Here is a 19,615-nt window from a genome sequence, read left to right on the forward strand (position 1 = left end):
CATCTCTTTTGTCATGTAACTGCATCTCCTTCATTACTATTTTTATTGCTTATTCTAATTTTATTTACGTATTTATTTTTATCTTTTTTTATGAATTTAATTTTGAATATTTTATAATTTAATTTTAATTATCTTCGGTTATATGACTAAAAATAAGATCTACTTCAATATAAAAGAGATCTAAATTATCAATGCGTGATTAATTTTGTTAAAAAAAGATTAAAATATGATATATTTAGAATTAAGTTTATTAAAAAAATAATTGAATATATAAACTGAGTAACTAATAAATATAAAACTAAAAATAAATAATAACAATTATAAAATTAAATAAAAATATAATATAATTGATGTGGCATGCAATCCATGACTCATTGATCCTATATATAAGTTATTTTTTATCTTATTTTCTAAATATATTTATTAATTTAAATAATTAAATAATATAACAAATTGTATAAAGCAATCAAAGAAAATATTGACGTGGAACACATGCGGTACTGCTCATATGTCACGTGAAAGCAAGGGCTGGTTTGTACGCGCTCTGATCAAACGTGAAATTGCAGACATTGAGAAAAAAGGTTGCACTATGTTTGGATTCATATTTTTGTATTTTTCAAAATAAAATAAAACACGTTCAATGTTTGTTTTTTTTGTTTTTACACTTATCTATGTGTTTTTTTATTTTTTAAATTTTTATATATAATATATATATATACTTATATATAATATAAAATATATATGATTTGACAATAACAGTAATTTTTGTCTCTCAAATCTCAACATCAAACTTAAACCATTTATTTTAAAATATTTTAAATTATTTCAAAACACAAATCCAAACATACCATCTATTTTCAACCACACTTACTTATCTCTATTTTTTTCTCTCTATCTTCAAAATACAAAACAAAACACTCAAAACACAAATCAAAACATCACGTTGATGTTTAGCCATGCAAATTAAAGGCTTTTAGGTCCCCCATTTTTCTCTGAAAAGTCGAGACTGCCCTCATCTTCCAAAAGCCTGCCTATTTACGATCACGGCGTTCGAGTTTCTATTCATGTCACGGTGAAAATATTTGGTTGCCGGATATTTTCTATCTACAACAACAAGTAATTTTGTTCAATTTGGGGGGTAACTCTGCACAAGAATATTCTTACCTTCAAACGGAAATTCAACCGTGTATAAATGACACTGCAGTTCGAACACTGCTGCCCATATGTGGTTTCATTAATTTTACTTTTGTCCTTTATAAATATTTATTTGGAACAATTAAATTTACACCAACCAATTTACGGTTTATTTATGCAATTATTCTTATTCTTTTGATTAATTACAATAATATTCAAAAAAAAAAGTAAGAGTACTTTGAATAATGTTATTTCTATTTTTGAATTTTATGTGTAATTTTTAAAAAATAAAATCTAATTTTTGTAAATAATATTAATATTTTTTATAAGTATATATATAATTTAAAAAAAAACAAAAAAAATATAGGAGATGTAAAATAATTATCCCTATTTACTTTTTGGTACCACATGAGATGAAATTAGAAAAGGTAATTATGAAAGTGTAGCCGCAAATAATATTCACGTGCAGCGTGGTGCACATAAAGTGAAGTGGATGGTTAGACAATGATGATGCCTAATCATCATGATTTAATATCAACCTTATCTTAACCATCCATTTAATCATGCATGTCTTTGACCAATACTCTCAACTGATTCTTGTCCTTTCCTTCTCTTCACCTATGAATTTCAGACCCTCTCAAATCTTTTCCCATCCTTATTAGTTACACTCCTCCTATTCTCTGCTTCTTCAATTCACAAAACATTAATATAAAGTGTGTGTCGAGTCAATCTTAATTATACATACGACAACTAAATTTTGATTATTTTAATAATAATAAAGTATATTTGTAATGAACGGTATCATAATTTATACATTCATTACAGACGATAAGTTCGATGAGGTGTTTGTGATAATTTTTAATAACAATCCAATACAAAATATAATTAAATTTAACACATTCTAAGTGGATTATTGAAAAATTCAAAAAATCCTCACCCTAATTATTTTAGTGGAACATTGGTAGTGAAAATTTAATTATTTATATTTTGAAATCAAAATAAAAAACAAAGGAAAAGGATGGGGGGTGGGGGTGGGGGGGGTTTGGGGAAAGAAGGTGAGAGAATAAAGTAAAAGGAAAGGGTGGAGAGAGAGAGAGAGAGAGAGAGGGACGGGTGAGAAAGGGTTTGGCTTTTTTAGCTTTTGCAGAGAGCCCTCGACTTTTTCGCGGGCTTTGGCTGAACCCATTTCTGGCTTCTCTGCACCCGGTTGGGTCCCTCCCCCCCGCCCTGGTCTGACCACCCTGCGCCCCTTCACCCACTCTCACCCTTTCATCGTACGTTAGTCACGTCAATTACACGCTCTCCCATGCATCTATGTCATGTACCTCCACCTCTCTCTCTACTCTTAAATTAACACAAAGTTTGAATGATTGTACTCTCTAACTTTTCACTATCTTCTTAATTGCTTTCATACTCGCACCATAAATAATTTTTCAGATGTCCCTTTGCTATATCCTAAATTTGGGACAATGGTGATCTTGACTGACTTTTATTCTAAATGCACCAACTACATCTTGATTATAATCTTTCTATGCATAAAAAAACAATAAAAATATCATAGAATTATGTTAGGTTAACAAAAGTCGTACCTATTGCATGTAGTACGATCATTTATCAATTTATTTCAATCAGACAAGAAATACATACACCAAAACGATCAAATAGTCAAAATAAATTCATACAAATTAAAATTTAGAATACACCGAGACGGGTTCGTAAAGATTGAATTAATATAGTGAATTTAAAACTTATATGGAGATCGTGACCGTCATGTAGAAAATTATAGAACAACAATCGTAAGATATCCCCTCATCAATTTTATAGGGGGAAAATGATACTAAAATGTTTTGAGGGGGAGAATACATACAGACAACCAATGTTCATCTTACTTATTATTTAAAAAATTACAAATTAAAGTCAAACCAGGCATTAATTGTGTGAAAATTCAAATTTTATTTTTGATTTTGTGTGTTGTGTAAAATTGGACCACGCAAAAGTTGATGTCGACTATCAAATTACATTTTGATGTTATCCGAGTGACAATAATCATTGTCCTTCTTTCTCTATTGTCGAATTTTAAAATTTTTGTTAGTCATTACGTATTGTCCTAGTCTAGGGATCGCAATTGGCCTCGAAAAATTAGGGCCTAGTCCTGCCCGCCCCATCCTATGAAATAAATCTTATATTATTTATTATTTATTTATTAATAAAAATTATAGTATATATATAAATCCTAAAAACAGTTTCCATGTACCAAGCTCTATGTAAGAAATACAAAAAATAAAAAATTAATAATTTAGATAACCATATTGTTTATCTTATACAATTTATTTTAGATTGAAAACTATATTAAAGTATTTAAATTTGAACTAATTTTATTTATTAAAAAATAAAATAAAAATTAAATATATATTTCTATAAAATATTAGTTAAAATAAATAATTTAGATGAACATATTATTCGTATTATGCAATTCATTTTAGATTGAAAATTATATTAAGGTATTTAAATCTGAAATGATATTATTTGTTAAAAAAATAAAGTATTAATTGAATGTACTTTTCGTATAATATAATTCATTTTAAATCTTAATATGGTATTAGTTGACATGTTCTTTATTTTATACAATTTATTTTAAATTAAAAACTATAATAAGGTATTTAAATCTAAACTGATATTATTAAAAAATAATATATCAATTGCACGTATTCTTTGTGTTTAATTAAGAAATGGAAAAAGGAGTACAAAAAAAGTTGATAATTGTTTGTAGTTATATTGTCAAATAAGTCTGTGTTGAATTTGGATCGATAGCTTTAAAACTAAGAATTTTAAATTCACAGTAACGAATCTACTGAACTTGTTTGAATAATTCATTAATGTAAAGAAATTCAAAAATTCTTAAATTTTCATTTAAAATTGGCATGGTAATGTATGTTAAATTCATTTAATCTAAATTTATTGAAAATCATTCATTCAAATCCAAATTGTACTATCCAAACATAACTTTAGACAAATTGAAATCCGTGGATGTAAGGATAGTTTTAAATTTCTTGTAAAAAATGGCAGCACCGTTATTTTTTTTCTTATAAAACTCAAGTCATCTCTTTTTACATTCCTTGTGCCCCTAATGAACGTTTTCTTTTTCAGTTTTTGTACTTTTTTATTTGTGTTATTGTTATAACAAGTTTGAGATTTATGATTAAAAAGGTTTATAGTAAGTTGTTTATTAAAATTTTCTATTATTTGTTCATTTGAATGTTCTTATTATAATATTATTGAAAATTGAATTTTTTATGTGTATTTTATTTTGTTGTGAAGATATGGCGGAGTAAAATACTGTTGATATTGTTATATATTTTGAAGGTCAATGGATTAAGTCAAATGGTTCTGTAAGTTATGGTCCTTCTTCAATTGGATTTTATGCAAATTTCTCATAGTACTGCATTTGTTAAGTTATAATTAATTTTGTATGAAGAACTTGGATTCAATATGAATGATTTTAAGTTGCATATATCTTTTAAATACATAACGTTTAAGTTTTGACAAATGAGGGAGACAGTATTGGCACTTAAGAAGGCCCATGATATGCAATTTATTTTAACCTAACGAATGGATATCCGAAGGTGTTCGTTGACACGATATTGTGAAAAATTTGAATCTGATGATGGTAGCAGTGTCGTGCAATGTTACAGTTGCTTGACAATCGAGAAATGAAAAATATGCGTTTCGGGACTCTATCTCTCAACTAATGCATTGATAAGGTGTGTGTCAATCTCAATATGACCACATCGTAAAATATCCAAAAACTCCATAATTGTAGCACCTACAAAACACGAACGTGACGTGGGACTAGTTGAAGGACACAGAAAAATCGATATATCACCATATCGTACATATAAAGTTGTATCTGAAGCTCCAGGTACGTCTTTAAATTGATGATTTATCTGAATATACAACACATTTGTATCAATTGAATCAAATTTACCATAATATCACTCCAAAAAAAAAAAAAATTCAATGCTTGAAATTTTTTCACTTTGAATACACTTTAAGAGCTCACCATTTGAACACACTTTGAGAGCTCACCCTTAAAACAGGGCAAGAATCTGCTTGGGCCACTAGCTCTAGTCCAATTTTTTTTTAATTATTATGGTGTTGGTAAATTTTATATATATATATATATATAAAATGATTCGTGGTGCTACCTATTTTTTCAATAAATCCAAAACCACCCCGTTCCTATTATTTTTTTTTTTACATTATTAAAATAATTCTCTCAATATAACACCCTCTAAAGTTCAAATTCTTTACTTACGACATCTCATTATATAAAATATATATTGAACAAATAATAAATTTTTTAAGAGGCTAAAAATAAATGCGGATAAGTAAATGGTGAGCAAAAAGAAAATAATATAAACCAGAACATGTAAATTACGTACTGGTAAAAAAATTATAATTTAGATAAATTTTTATAAGTTGTATTGGAATATATTATTGAGGTGGTAGAAGTGTTGCAATAATATAAAAGTTGGAGGAGTATTTTGCAAAGTAAAAGAAGGAGACGTGGCAGTGCATGAGAAGGTTGCCAAAAGGAACTAGAGCGGTCATTGTCTAAGGCAGAGGGTGTCGGCTACTGAAAAGCGGGGGCAAAAATAGGCCCTCGATTTGTGCGCACATCGTACGCTCAACAAACTTCCAATCTCTTTCTAATATCCACATGCTGCTGCTGTTCACTCATTTTATCTCTATGCCAATCACAAAAATAAATAACAATAATTTTTTAAATAAATAAATTGATTATAAATTCTTTTTTTTTAAATATTTAAAATAATCAAATCATATTCAAATATTTGAACAATAATATATCGGACTCGTTTCAAATCATTTATTAAACATAGTCATATATTCAAAATTTAAATCCAAAATCTATAGGGAAAGATGTTAAAACCCAAAGCAGTGTGCTGTGATTAGAGCATCATATTGGTGGTGGTAAGTCATGTAAAAATTTAGATGGGTCAAAATAGAAGTGTAGCTATAAATATAGACTGCCACTTCTCTTCTGAACTAATTAATTTAAGAGTGGAAGTCTTTTAAATTTGAGAAGTGAAAAAAAGGAGAAGAGAGAAGGCTAACAATATTAATTGCAAACCAGATGAATACACTGACACTAAACTAAATGAGAAATAAATACTAATTTAGACTCAACCACCAAACACATAAATTTAGCTTTGTACCCCATTCCTACCATAAATATTTATGCATCATTTATTAAACCAATTTTATAAATATAAATATTATGAGTTGGAATTTCATCAAATATTTTGATGGATAAAATTGGAAAGTGGAGAGGAAGGTAACATATGTAGAGGGACAAAAGTGGATTAGAGAAATGGTGAAAGTTTTAGGAGGAGGAATAGGAATAGGAATAGGAATAGGATTTAGGGGGTTGCAACACCAACACATATTCCCAAGTGGAAAAAGAGAGACAGCATTCAACCTTACTGAGTGCTTAAACGGGCAATTTTGATAATTGCGCGGATTTTTATGTAAATTCCACACACCACACCTCGCACTGAATTAACCTGTCGGATTCATATGTTTAACCACCGTATCTCACGACAACAAATGATAATAGTAATAAACAAGAAAAATAAATAAATAATAATGATAATGTCAGAATTGAATCTGGTCTGAAACAGAGAGGCATTGACCATGTCTGTGTCTATGTCTGTGTAGGCTTTAAGGTCTACAAGTATTTACTGGCTACCACTTTGCAATAGCTGCTGCTCCTACTAATCCACTTCTTTCTCTCCACCTGCACCACTATCAACATTTTCCTTCCTTTTTTTTCTTTTTGTCCTTTTTTGCATGTAAGTGGTTAAAATTTTCAATTATTCTTATTGAAAAATAAAAAAATAAAACATAAATAGAATGTTCTGATTTTTATATAAAATAATCTTATTCTTTGAGCTTTATATAATATAATTTTTTTTTTGAAGAGTATATAATATAAATTTAAACACACCACATTGAATTTGTGTAATTAATATTATTTTTCTATTGTTTCTGTTGATTCAAAGTGTCGAAGCCCAAGACAAGGTGTGGTACATGTAGGCCTGGAGCCCAGCCTGCCATTGGATAATTATCACAATAACCATTATGTATTTTCAATTATATTTAGGTTTTTGTGTGAAATAAATAAATAAAAAGTATTTGGATTAGTTAGTAAAAATTATATTTTATATTAAATTTTAATGTCAACAATATATTTTTAATAAGATATGTATGAATAAATACATTTTTTTAATTACTGTTTCAAAAATTAAATATTAAAAATAAAACACACACAAACAGGGTGATCCAAACTCCAAATCATCCAATTAAATTTAAATAAAGCCAGACAGAAGATGTGTAAAGATGATTTATTTATTGTATTATATAAATAAAAAAATGTCCAGCATGAAATTACGCGTAAATGTTTTGAAACTGAAATATAAATGTGTGATTTGGGCATAGGAAACTAAATAATGTGTCTGAGTGATGTTGACTCGTAACGATGCATTCTAAATTAACATAAGAGAGTTGATGAACAATGAAAGCTTTAAGCACAGCACATGCCAAAACAATGAATCTTCTTTCTATGTACAGTCCCCCCCCAAATCTAATACGCTTCACACCCCCCCTCTCCCGCAACAAGAAGGTACAAGGGAAGATAATTAGACCGGAAAATGGACATAGAGCAGTTCCAACTCTACCTAGAAGACCTGATGGAACAACCAGAAAATTGCATAGGAATGTGTTGGCTCATGTTTTACATACGGAGCAACCTCTTGCTAAGTACCTACACAGCTAATGAAACTTAAAGCTTACGTTGTATCCTTTTGAATTAGCTCTTTTGAGTGCATCTCCGGCAGCCCTTGGATTGGTTGGTGTTGATGGAGACGGAGGGGTTGCTGAATTTGATGGAGTCGAGTTGCTACGCAGCAAAGTTGTAGATGGGCACTTCAAGATTCCTTTTAAGGGCTTTTTTGTTGTGTAAGACGCTCCCTTGAGAGAATCATCACTTGAATTGCCCTCTTTCTCCTTTATATATGCAACACAGTCATCCTTTACGTACGCAACACAGTCATCCTCGATGGATGCACCACTATCATCCTTTACGTATGCAACACAATCACCTAAATCACCCTTACTACCTTGTGCATCATCTTCAGATACATTTACTTTGATCTTGGCAAGAGATGGATAATATTTAGGATCGTCTTCTTGGACTTCCTCGTTGAAGAGACAATTCACGAAAGGACGCGCTTCACATTTGGCATTCATAAGAACGTTATCAATGTGCACTTCATCCATTCTACCCATGCAAACATGAGCACGGTCTTGCGGCTCCTGCTTTTTCTTCTTACTATTAGGCAGTTTGAACCATCCTTCAGCCAGAAGTTGGAGAGAATTCATGTTCTTCAGAAACGAGCTTTTCTTGAGAGAATAATCGATTTTTTTCTTGTCATTGGCACCCAATAGTCCCATGGCAATGACACTAGTAATGAAGAGCTGACAAACTGCACACTTAACTTGCTCATGCCTCTTAAAAGATGAAGCTTCTGTTAGACCAATCATTCTCTTGATTCCAAGAACTTTACGTGCCAACCCAGCTAGTTCCCATCTTTTGTATTTGGGATCCTTGAGAATTTTGGCAGCCAGATAGCCAATGTCTACTTTACTTTTCTGCAATCCCAATGCTTCAAATGGGAACATGTCTTTCTTTTCAGGAATACCGAAGCCAACAAAATGAATTCTGTCGTCCGCAAAGAACTTGTGGATTGGAGCAGGCAATGCTTCCCCTGCACCGAATCTGAGAATCACACAACCGATACCGAAGCACAATAGCAGCAATAGAATGGAAGGATCACGAGGATGACGCACAACATCAAGGCCAACAATAGGTGGACGATCCCAAACCTTTCCATCTGGAAAAAGAAAATCCATTTTGCATAAAGAATCAAAATCTTTTGTCTTGAAGGTGATTGCTTCAAGCTTAACTTCAAAATGGTTTGTTCTCAAGTACACAGTTCCAGCCATAATTGAGCACAAAAAATTTGGTTCAATCAAAGTAATTGGATATACTTTATTTCTGTGGGCGTGGAAGTTAACAGAAGAACAATATAATAGAAAAGAAATACAACATCTTAACGTGGCAGGAAAGCTGCTACATTGAACTGTCTTGCCAAAGACAACTAGATGATCCCATTGGAACCATCATGGAGTTAGATAGCTTTGGCACAAGGGAAAGGAGAATCAGACTGGAATGCTATTTACGACGACAGAGGAAACATGAGAAAAATCTGGAGAACTAATGGTTATACAAGACTGAAGCCTATTTAAGACACAACGGCCACCAATTTGTTCTGGATATGCAACATCCACAAAATCCTGACCCTACAGAGTAGCTGCAACCACTAACTTAAATTAGTGGCTCTTCACAAATAAAGGCATTCTTTGAAGAATGAAGATGGTAATAACCATGCATGTGTATTGAAAATCCTTTTTCCCTATAATTCTGCGTACAGAATTTATGTCATCCACATAATTCATAACCTCAAACATCAAAGGTCAACTAATAATGTCCTGATCCATATGTTTTGACTAGAACTAAATAACAATTGACCTATCAAAAACAATATAATAGATTCTACTAGTGAATAAAACAAAAAAATAAATTAAGAGCTCACCTCAAACTCATGTTTACAGCCACCCACCATTCACAGTAATAGTAGCCCTCGGATCCACTAACATATCAGCATAATCATTATCAAATCCGAAGCTGCACCAGACAAGTTACAACATGGATAGCCAAACTAAAAATCAAATTATATTTTGCATAAGACACAATAGTGTAGATGCCACTTAAATCTTTTGAATCTTATGTTCACAATAGGAAAACACAACACTCTATTCTGAGGCAAGGCTGCAGCTGCTATCATACTCACACCAACATAATGGATATATTGCCACCAAAAGAAACTTCCAAAATAAGGTACCCGGTACTTTTACTTTCATTAGAAGGCTAAAACTAGAAAAAGGTCGCAAGAGGGGAAAAAAGCAAGACAATCAGCCACAGAGGAGAGACAATATTTTACCATTTGCGTAAACAGAAACAATTAGATCAGGTTTAGGCAAAACTAGTTGTGTAATCAATAAAGAGAACGAATCCACAATCAGAAACGCAAACTAAAAGCGAATCAAATAGCGAAAGTTTGATAGAAGCTTGAACCTATGCTTTGAAATGGTAAATTCCGGATGAGGAGATGAGTGGATTGTTGACGAAGCTATGGTACGTGTTTAATTTCATGCTATCGAGCTCTGATGCAATTACTTCTTTTAAAATCTAAATATTTCAGAAAAGATCTCATTCGTCCGTACTAAATGATTTAATGATTGTATTTGGATGATAGAATTTGAAATTCAAAAATTTAAGTTTATAGTTTCGGACAATTCAACGCTACAAATGATTTCAACAGTAAATTAATCATGATTTCAACGCTAATACTTGTTTTGGTTTCTTTAATTACAGTGCGATGTGATTTCCAAACTATGGAGGTAAATTACATAAATACCGTCCTCAATTGCTAAAAGGATTAGGCATACTACGATCTCCAAGCGAAGGTCCATGTCCGACTACGTTGAGGGACCTGACTTAATGACATCACCATTTCAATTGGTAATTTGATCCATTGAGAATCCACGACTATCAATGAAACATCCCAGCTGATGTGGAGGAGTATAAATGGAGAATTAAAGTAAAACACCTTATCAATCCATAAGGTCGTGTAAGTAAAAACAACCACGTTAATTATCATGAAGTTTACTTACAATTGATCTGAGTCGTCTTATTTAGTGTAGGAACTAGGATCTAAATTTGGATCTTTTTATGACTTGAAGCACGAGCGTGACTTTGTAACTCAAATAAAGTGATAACTCGAATTCAACTATACTTACACAAGTTTTTATTAAAAATTGATACAGAATAATTAAAGCATTAAAATAAAAAGTATTAACTGAAAAATTGAATCATGATTTGCTAAGATTTAAATACTTTACGCACGCTAATTTGTTTAAATTTCTTCATCTAATAGCATAAGAAATTTGACCGGCACGCGGTAGATGCAACATGACCTAAATGTGTCTGGGTTCCATCCCAGTGGGATTCATATAATCGCCATAATCGAACGAGTTTTACCAAAAAGAACAATTCAAGCTTCAACGAGTTTCATTCCTCCAGCCCAATAACATTGCCTTTTGCCTTCCTCTTCAAGAAAGTCGCACGCAACCCCTCCCTTTGAACCTGTCAACTCCTTATTTCTTCCTTGACAAACTTCCACACCACGGACACACACACACATATATATATATATATATATATACACTTAAGATCAGAGGTTATTTTTTCCTCAAGAATTAGATTTCGGAACCAATCAAGAAAGAGAAAAAGAGAGATCAGTAATGGTCCTTCCTCTATTGAAGCTCGGAACGCTTGCCCTAAAAACTCTGAGCAAACCGATTGCCGCGAGGCTCAAGAAAGAGGCTGGACTCCACCCCAAGTTCAGAAATATCATCGTCAGCGTGGCTCAGGTACACATTGCAGTGGATTTATAAATGTGTGGATGGATCAGTTGTGTGATGGATTTTGCGTGTGATAGGGATTTGTTATATTTAATTAGCCAAGGCTAAGACTTGTAGTGTTTTGAAATGGAGTGCTGTAATCGCGTGGCTGAACATGGATGATTTTCGTGATTCGCAGCTATTTGTTGTTTTACTCTCTGTTGATTTTGGTTTCTGCCTTCAGAATTCGAGTGCTGGCTGTCTGTTATGGTTTAAATCAAATATGGCGCATTAGGATTTTCTCGCTCCCAGATTTAGAAATGTTTTTAGTTATTGACTTGGAGCATTTGCATTATCCTCCACCTAGTGCTGCTGCAGCCGCCGACAATGAGAAAGTGAGCGGACTGGGGATTGCACTGGGGGGTGGGGGGTGGGGTGGATTTTGTTAGCGGCTTTTTCAGTTAGTGCTGGTATCTACACTTACATAGATTGTGGATGTTACAGAGCATATACAGCGGGCTTCTAAATGATTTCCCTTTGGTTTTACACTGTTTTAGTCAATGCTGGTGGAAGCACTAGGCGTTGTAGTATAATTGCTGCAAAGCTTCAACTTCTGATATCTTGAATGCAGCACTCAGTTGAGGGACTAGCGGTTTGGGAATTATAGCAACGGATAGAGATTAGACAATTGATGTATTTTACTGAGCAATTAGAGATTATTTTTTAGCATTACACGACTCTAAATGTGCAACTGTACAGTTTCTGGCTTCTCAAGAGCACCGACTATCCTTATTACTATTGGAATTAGTCTTCCTTACTTGTGGACTGGAATTGATAACAAAAGTATGCAAATTATCTTTTTTACTTTCACATTCCTTCGTCTTTGTTTTCTGTTGATTCATGCATTGTATTATATTGGGATATGACTATTTCCTTGAATAATATTTTCGGCGTTCCTCTAGTATTTCTCATGTGATTGACTAATGGCATACTTTTAAATTCTTTATCCTTGTATTACGGGAGCCAGGCCAATCACCGGATCACAACAACGATGCAACGGCGTATATATGGTCATGCGACTGATGTTGAAATTCGACCTTTGAATGAAGAGAAAGCTGTTCAAGCTGCAGTGGATCTCATGGGGGAAGTTTTTGTGTTCTCGGTAGTCCTTCTTTCCAACTCAGCATTTCTTCCCTTATTGACATGTTTAATGTGAAATTTCTGTTTTTCAATTTTATTGAGACAAGTATGTGATGATTCAACTATCTTTTGCGTGAGAACTTCCTAACGTGGGACAGAGTAGTTAAATAAACTCACTGAAACTTGTGAATGGGACAAAAGTGAGTGCTCTGTTAATGTTTTGGCAGGATAAGAGTTTTACCTTATGTTTCTCACACTTTTCTAATGTTAGCGATGTGATGGTCTGTCATAATATGGAATCCATGATACAAATGTTTTTCTGCTGCTTTCATGACTGATTAATTTCTTTGACCAGCGTCTACCATAATACTATTGTTATTGTGAACTGTTTGATTAAGATAAACCCTTCACTCATATTCTTTGTTATTACTTTCCCAGTTAGCCTTCTAACAAAGCAATGACAGGCATACATAAGCATATTGTTTTTCTATGTCAAATAAGTAAATTAAGATTGTTCAGTCATCATGTTGGTGCCTGCATGTTTTAAACGAGTGCTCGGTTTGGTCTACAGACTGCTTTAAATCCAGAAACCAAAGAAAAAAGGAAGAAAGAAAGTAAAGCCTCACCACTGGTTAAAACAGATTCTCGTGCTATTTAAGGAAGTCTCGATAACAAAGTGGTTTAAGTCCTTATTTTTCTGAATTACTTGTTAGCATATCTACTCGTACTGTTTGTTTTGCAAGATCAACGTTTCAAATGATCCATTGCATTGATTTCCTTGATATGGCTGTCGAGCTACATCCTGGAAACTATTTAGATATGTTAATACATCAGCCAAGGCAACTGGCTGAGCTTCTTCTATGAAATAGGTATTGGTTGCTATATATATTATCTATATACAATAATGACTGTGTATTTATGTTTCTCTATGTAAAAGTTGATTTGATAAAATATCTCAAAAACAAAATTTTCAGATTTCAATAAAAAACCAAGATCTGTTGTAGCATTGTTGATTTCTATCTGCAGAAAGTCAAAAGATGGCTGGTAGAATTAGAGATAGATCTGGTCTATATTCCAGACCACAGATTTATGAGCTATAGTTTGATGGGAGTTAAATGTTTCACCAGCTTATAGAGCCTGGTTTTGATCATTAGGGGACCCAAAGGCTTTTTGCACATTTACTATATGTTTAACAACCATTCAAACAACCAAATATGACTCGTCCTCCTTTTAAATTATGTGATTAGGTGGCAGTAGCTGCGCTGATCTTTGAGGTGCAAAGAAGTTCTCGTTCAGAAGCAAAAAAGGAGGAACTCCGCAAACAAGAAATGGAGGTAATGGCCGTGAGTTTTGGTTAATTTTTACTTTAGTCGATTATGCTGTCCTGATATGTACATTAAATTCATGTTACTTATACTAATGTCTCTATAATTATCATAAATTCAATCCTTCCCAAAACATTAATGTTTGCAGGGAATGAGGCAACGAGATGAAGAGTTAGCGAAAGAGGTGGAGCTTCTGAAGCAAAAACTAGCAGAGATTGAACATATAGCCAGGGGACGTGGGCTTGCCGGTGTCTTTAATTTCAGACATTCTCATATTGAAGAAACCAAGCCGACGCCTGCAGCTTGATCTGAGATGATCTAAAATAATTCCTACAAGGTACAATTTATCCCGGTCATTGGCTAGAATCTCGTCCAGGCCATTTTGATTCGACTGTAATTCTTTATGTAAAGAATAAAAAGTTAAATCGAAATCTTGTACTAATTTTTCCGCAAAAAAGAATGCGCTGGGTAGACACAAGGTACCAGTATGGGAGAAATCATAAACAATAATTTCTCCATGAGATGCTGTGGTATGGTATGGTGAAGGGCATCAAGAATTGACATATCGAATATGGGTAGTTGCAGATGATGTTAGTGGATTGAGCCCTTTATGCGTTTCTTGCCTTTTTTTCCCTCGTTCACAAAAATTTAGCTCATTGTTAATTGATGGATGCTGTTGCTTGTTCGTAGCACTTTTGGTGCCAAGGGAATTTCATTACAGGCAATTTTACGATAAACGTTTGACCATTACCTGTTACATCGACACAAATCTTATGATCGTAGTGGTCACTTTTGCAAGAATAACCCAGGGCTCCCCACTAGTTTCTCCACACATCCACAGGAGGCAAAACACAAAGGAAAATGGGAACAAAAAGATAATGACCAAACTAAATTATTATTTGTTTGGTTCATAGAAAAACCAAAATTTCTACAAAAGACAATGAAAAATACGATAAAAATTACAACCAAACTTTTCTTCTTTTGTATGTTTTCTCTTTTCTAAAGCTCTTATTTATTACTAGTGTATATGGCACACCAAACTTTGTGTGTAATTAATTTTAAATGTTAAGATATAATTATTATATTTTTAAATTATATATTTTAGTTAAAAAAGAAAAAATATTAAAAAAATAGAGAACAGTGGGAGATCATAGAAAAAAATGGAGGTTGAGAAAAGAGGAAAAAAAAGTACTGTGATAATAAAAAAATAGAAAATAACAAACCAAAAAAGAGAGAGAAAATAAACAAGTGTTCTCCCTCATAATATAATATAAAACTTGAAAAGTCAACAAAATATCAAAGTCAACAGTCTGGTAAATACCGAAGAGCGACAAGGATAAATACGGAAATGCACATGAGTCATGGCTTAGCTTTCACCAATTGCGCAGAGAATCAAATCAAATAATAATAATAATAATTATCCTCTCCTCTAAAAAGAAAAAAGAAAAGAGAATTTCACACAAAAATTAAAAAAGAAAAAAAGAAAAAGGAACACCATTACTTTACCCTCATCGACACAGATCATCATACAGAAAAGAGAAATCCCCACCCCCCCCAACTCATTCTCTGCATCTCTCCCGCAACTTCAAAACAGGTAACTCTCTCTCGCGCACAAATGCTGCTGTCTCTCGCTCTACCTTTCGCATATTTCACTTTTCTTCTTCTTCTTCTTCTTCTCTGCTTTTCGCTGTTTTTTTCTGACTCTTGCTTTTCTATCTTGTCTCCTCAATTTGCTACTTTGCTTCAGTCGACTGGATTTGCTTACAATTTAGGGTTTGTAATTTGCAAACCTTTTTACTCGATCTTATTCGGCTACTGATTCCAAGTGTTTTCATTTTTTCTTAATCGGCTATCCCTTTTTATTTTTATTTTTAATTCTTGCTCTTGTGTTTGCCATCTTTAAGAAACTTAGCATGCTTTGGTGATTTGATGGAAATTTTTCTTGAATTTTGTGGGAATTCAGTCCTTGCTATTTTAACGGGAAAAAAAAAAGCAGTAGTTCTAATTGTGTTTGGAAACCCATTTACTCTTTAGTTTTGGTTTGAAATTTCAGTTGCATGTTGTAGTTCCATTTTCTTCTTTTTTTCTTCCAACTTTTTGGGGGGTAGGGTTGGTTGTGGGGGAGGTGCACCTTTTATTATTCTTATGAGTGTGTCCGTGATGGGTCTAATACTGTTTGCTATTTTTCCCTCAGCTGCATCTTGAGAATTGTGGGTCAATTTTCTGCTATTACTTGGATGGGGAAGGGATCGAAGAGCGGTACATGCAAATCAGCATCGCACCAGCTCTTCAAGGATAGAGCAAAGAACCGCGTGGATGATCTACAGGGCATGTTCAGTGATCTCCAATCAGCCAGGAAGGAGAGCCGCACGATCGATGTGGCTGTGCTTGAGGAGCAAGTTCATCAGATGCTCCGCGAATGGAAGGCTGAGCTCAATGAGCCCTCCCCAGCTTCTTCATTGCAGCAGGTAATCATTTCATCACAAGAATGGTAGATCATACTTGCTAGACATACGTGGTGAGTGTTTGCACTCTAACTCCATGATTTGTAGTTGGATCTGATCAGGTTAGTTGGGATGTTGTTAGCACGAGGCTGATTTGATTAGGCGTTTTTCAGTACCTAGCTGGTGCTGTCCATAGGAATTAAGATTGTAATTTAACTACAATTTCTCTCCGTAATATTGCATGTTGCATTTTGTTACCTTTATGCATGTTTGTGGGATATCATGGTTTTACTGCCCTGTGGACTTCATTCCTACTGATTAGCTGGAAAGACTTTAGGTTCAGGAGTTGTTTTGTGTAGGTACTTCTGTTTTTCATAGTTGGCCTGTTTGTTGTAAAACTTTGGAGTGAATTTTATGTGAATCTTGATTTTAGTTTGTTTTGCAAACTAGAAGACACATGCATGCATTACTCGTGAAAAGACTGGGAACTGTTTCAAATTGGATCAAATAATCATTGTATAGGGAGGGAGCCTGGGCTTTTCATCCGAGATTTGTAGGCTACTGCAGCTCTGTGAGGAGGAAGATGATGCAACTAGTGCATTAGCTGCGCCAAAGCCAGATCCTGACGCGCAAAAGGTTATGGATGGATCTATCTCTCAAGAGGTTAGTAGTTTGCTGTTAATGTTTCATTCTTTCTCGTGTTTTATATCAGCTTGCTCCCAACTGGGCAGGTTAGTGCTTGTGAATCAGTTGCTGACCTCTATATTCTTGCACATTGAGCTCTTGTTCCCCTTGACTGGCCTTTCGTCTTAGTTGAAGAGCATTTAATAGTTTCACTTTTATGTTTGCCTCTATCCCTACTTCAGCTGGGAAACTAGATTTTTGACCTGATTCAGTCCATGACTTTGCTAGTTATTGAGGACATGACTCCATTTATCTGTAGAAATAGAAAAGTAATCTTATCATTCTAGCAGATCATTGTCCCTTTTCCTGATTCCTAAAATCATCCATTTCTTGTTACGTCGTGGACACTTGACATCTGAAACCTCTTCTACATTGAATATGGAGTAATGCTTTGTTCTTGCGGAGTGTGCTTTGCACTTGTCTAATGGTTGTTACCTGGGATTGTGGTGTTAAAGATGGCATGGTTTTCTGCATGTCGCTTCAGGATTTTCTTGGATGGTGGATTTTGATGTTTCATAGTTATTTTATTTGTTTCATTTTTTTTTTGTGGTTATGAATCTGTTCTTTCTTGAGAATTTTATTATTTTCTTTGTGACAGGGTTTTAATGTATCCAACGTTCCGCAAGAACAAGGCTTCCAGTTGGTTGATCAGTGCAAAAGCGTTGGTATGGGAGTTAACAATATGGGAATGCCTAATATGAATTTGGCAACACAATTAGATTATCATTCATTTGATTTTCATCAAGAGTTTGATCAGCAGTATTTCTCTGGGTTTGATGGTACTGGTTATGTTGGGGAGGATGGTATAACACAGATTTCTGGCTATCAACAGAATATCTGCCCTCCACCTTCTGCGTTTTTAGGGCCAAAATGTGCCCTCTGGGATTGCCCCAGACCAGCACTAGGGTTAGACTGGTGCCAAAAATCTGATGACTATTGCAGTATTTATCATGCTGGGCTTGCACCCAGTGAAGGCTATCCTGGTAGGCCTCCAGTTGTACGACCTGGAGGCATAGGCTTAAAGGATAATTTACTTTTTGCTGCTCTTGGCGCAAAGGCGCAAGGGAAAGATGTTGGTATTCCTGAGTGCGAGGGTGCTGCTACTGCAAAATCTCCTTGGAATGCACCTGGTACGTGAGTTGCTTCTTCATTTGTCTTCCATGCCCATATCTGATTTTACCTCATGTTTGTTATTTCGACACATGTATGATCAATTTGCTTTCTTGGTGTTGGACAGAGCTCTTTGATCTTGCTGTATTGGAAGGTGAAACAATAAGGGAGTGGCTATTTTTTGACAAGCCTCGTAGAGCTTTTGAGAGTGGAAACAGGAAGCAGCGTTCCCTTCCAGATTACAATGGAAGGGGCTGGCATGAGTCAAGGAAACAGGTGATGAATGAATTTGGAGGTTTGAAGAGATCCTACTACATGGACCCTCAGCCAATGGAAAATTTTGAATGGCACCTTTACGAATATGAAATCAACAAATATGATGCCTGTGCATTATATAGGCTGGAAGTCAAGCGTGTTGATGGGAAGAAAACTCCCAAAGGGAAAGTAGGCAATGATTCTGTAGCTGATCTGCAAAAGCAAATGGGTAGGCTGACTGCTGAGTTCCCAAACGAGAAGCAGCGCACTATTAGAGGAAGGGGAAAAACCAATTTGAAGGACGGAACTGGAAACATTTATTCTGCTTCTAATGCATTGGGGAGTCCAGCTGAAGGGTTCGATTATGCAAGAGGTGCACCATATGATTATCTTGTGGATGATATCAGTGCATACTACTTAACGTGACCTAGTGACTTGGCATGAATCTGGAAATAAATGACGCTTTGTCTTTGTGGCATATATCATTCCGTCATCCATTTCACTCGGCCTCCAGGCAAGTAGTGAAGTTTTAAAGTTTTTATTTACTTCCTGTCATGGCTGATCCGGGATCTCATATCCTAGATACGATTGGTATGGTTGTCAATAGGTCCAGTCCAGCTAAGTACAGTGCATAGCTGATTAATACCAGATTGGAGCATATTTAACTGCTAGACAGCGGTGAAAAATGCTGAAATTGGGTGTTCTGACTTGGTTCAACTCATTAACCTTTTCGATATTGTGAATAGTAGTACATGTGAAATGCACTTCTGGTGCAACTTGTTGGGAGAAATTGTTCAAGCCTGACATGTAATTATCTCACCGATTTTGTAGAATGCATGTTCTACATATCCTCTAGGTGTGGCCTGTTAAGATGTTTTGCAATGCATTTCCCTTTGGGGTTGGGATCTATTCTCTTGA

General features: G+C 34.2%; 3 protein-coding genes across 4 annotated transcripts; 2 read left to right on the plus strand and 1 right to left on the minus strand.

Annotated features, from left to right (window-relative positions):
- Positions 1 to 7,710: 7,710 nt before the first annotated feature.
- LOC148784917 (uncharacterized) lies at positions 7,711 to 10,620 on the minus strand. Its single transcript, XM_088876119.1, has 3 exons — positions 10,412 to 10,620; positions 9,870 to 9,961; positions 7,711 to 9,587 (listed from the first exon to the last, which is right to left on the minus strand). The coding sequence occupies exon 3, from the start codon at positions 9,217 to 9,219 to the stop codon at positions 7,987 to 7,989; it is 1,233 nt and encodes a 410-aa protein (XP_088732245.1). The 5' UTR covers positions 9,220 to 9,587; positions 9,870 to 9,961; positions 10,412 to 10,620; the 3' UTR covers positions 7,711 to 7,986.
- Positions 10,621 to 11,359: 739 nt separating this feature from the next.
- On the plus strand, positions 11,360 to 14,871 carry LOC105175585 (Optic atrophy 3 protein (OPA3)). Its single transcript, XM_011098067.3, has 4 exons — positions 11,360 to 11,769; positions 12,767 to 12,901; positions 14,127 to 14,213; positions 14,353 to 14,871. Exons 1-4 carry the CDS (start codon positions 11,641 to 11,643, stop codon positions 14,509 to 14,511), a joined length of 510 nt encoding a protein of 169 aa, XP_011096369.1. The 5' UTR covers positions 11,360 to 11,640; the 3' UTR covers positions 14,512 to 14,871.
- A 768-nt stretch (positions 14,872 to 15,639) lies between these two features.
- VOZ1 (vascular plant one zinc finger protein) lies at positions 15,640 to 19,606 on the plus strand. 2 transcript variants are annotated; one of them, XM_088876778.1, is made up of 5 exons: positions 15,640 to 15,798; positions 16,399 to 16,672; positions 17,171 to 17,311; positions 17,931 to 18,462; positions 18,570 to 19,606. In XM_088876778.1, exons 2-5 carry the CDS (start codon positions 16,442 to 16,444, stop codon positions 19,121 to 19,123), a joined length of 1,458 nt encoding a protein of 485 aa, XP_088732904.1. In that variant the 5' UTR covers positions 15,640 to 15,798; positions 16,399 to 16,441; the 3' UTR covers positions 19,124 to 19,606. The 2 variants fall into 2 exon arrangements, with proteins under 2 accessions (XP_088732904.1, XP_011096373.3); XM_011098071.3 differs by lacking the exon at positions 15,640 to 15,798 and adding an exon at positions 15,833 to 15,977.
- Positions 19,607 to 19,615: the final 9 nt, after the last annotated feature.

This window comes from Sesamum indicum, linkage group LG12 (genome assembly GCF_026168435.1).
Source record: "Sesamum indicum cultivar Baizhima isolate 11 linkage group LG12, ASM2616843v1, whole genome shotgun sequence".
Taxonomy (NCBI): Eukaryota; Viridiplantae; Streptophyta; class Magnoliopsida; order Lamiales; family Pedaliaceae; genus Sesamum; species Sesamum indicum.

Bases quoted from the DNA above. Each gene is read 5' to 3' on its own strand.
- LOC148784917 (XM_088876119.1), bottom strand. From the start codon at position 9,219: ATGGCTGGAACTGTGTACTTGAGAACAAACCATTTTGAAGTTAAGCTT.
- LOC105175585 (XM_011098067.3), top strand. From the start codon at position 11,641: ATGGTCCTTCCTCTATTGAAGCTCGGAACGCTTGCCCTAAAAACTCTG. The intron at 11,770-12,766 runs GTACACATTGCA...TACGGGAGCCAG, and splicing joins TCATCGTCAGCGTGGCTCAG to GCCAATCACCGGATCACAAC. The intron at 12,902-14,126 runs GTAGTCCTTCTT...TTATGTGATTAG, and splicing joins GGGAAGTTTTTGTGTTCTCG to GTGGCAGTAGCTGCGCTGAT.
- VOZ1 (XM_088876778.1), top strand. From the start codon at position 16,442: ATGGGGAAGGGATCGAAGAGCGGTACATGCAAATCAGCATCGCACCAG. The intron at 16,673-17,170 runs GTAATCATTTCA...ATCATTGTATAG, and splicing joins CAGCTTCTTCATTGCAGCAG to GGAGGGAGCCTGGGCTTTTC. The intron at 17,312-17,930 runs GTTAGTAGTTTG...TCTTTGTGACAG, and splicing joins ATGGATCTATCTCTCAAGAG to GGTTTTAATGTATCCAACGT.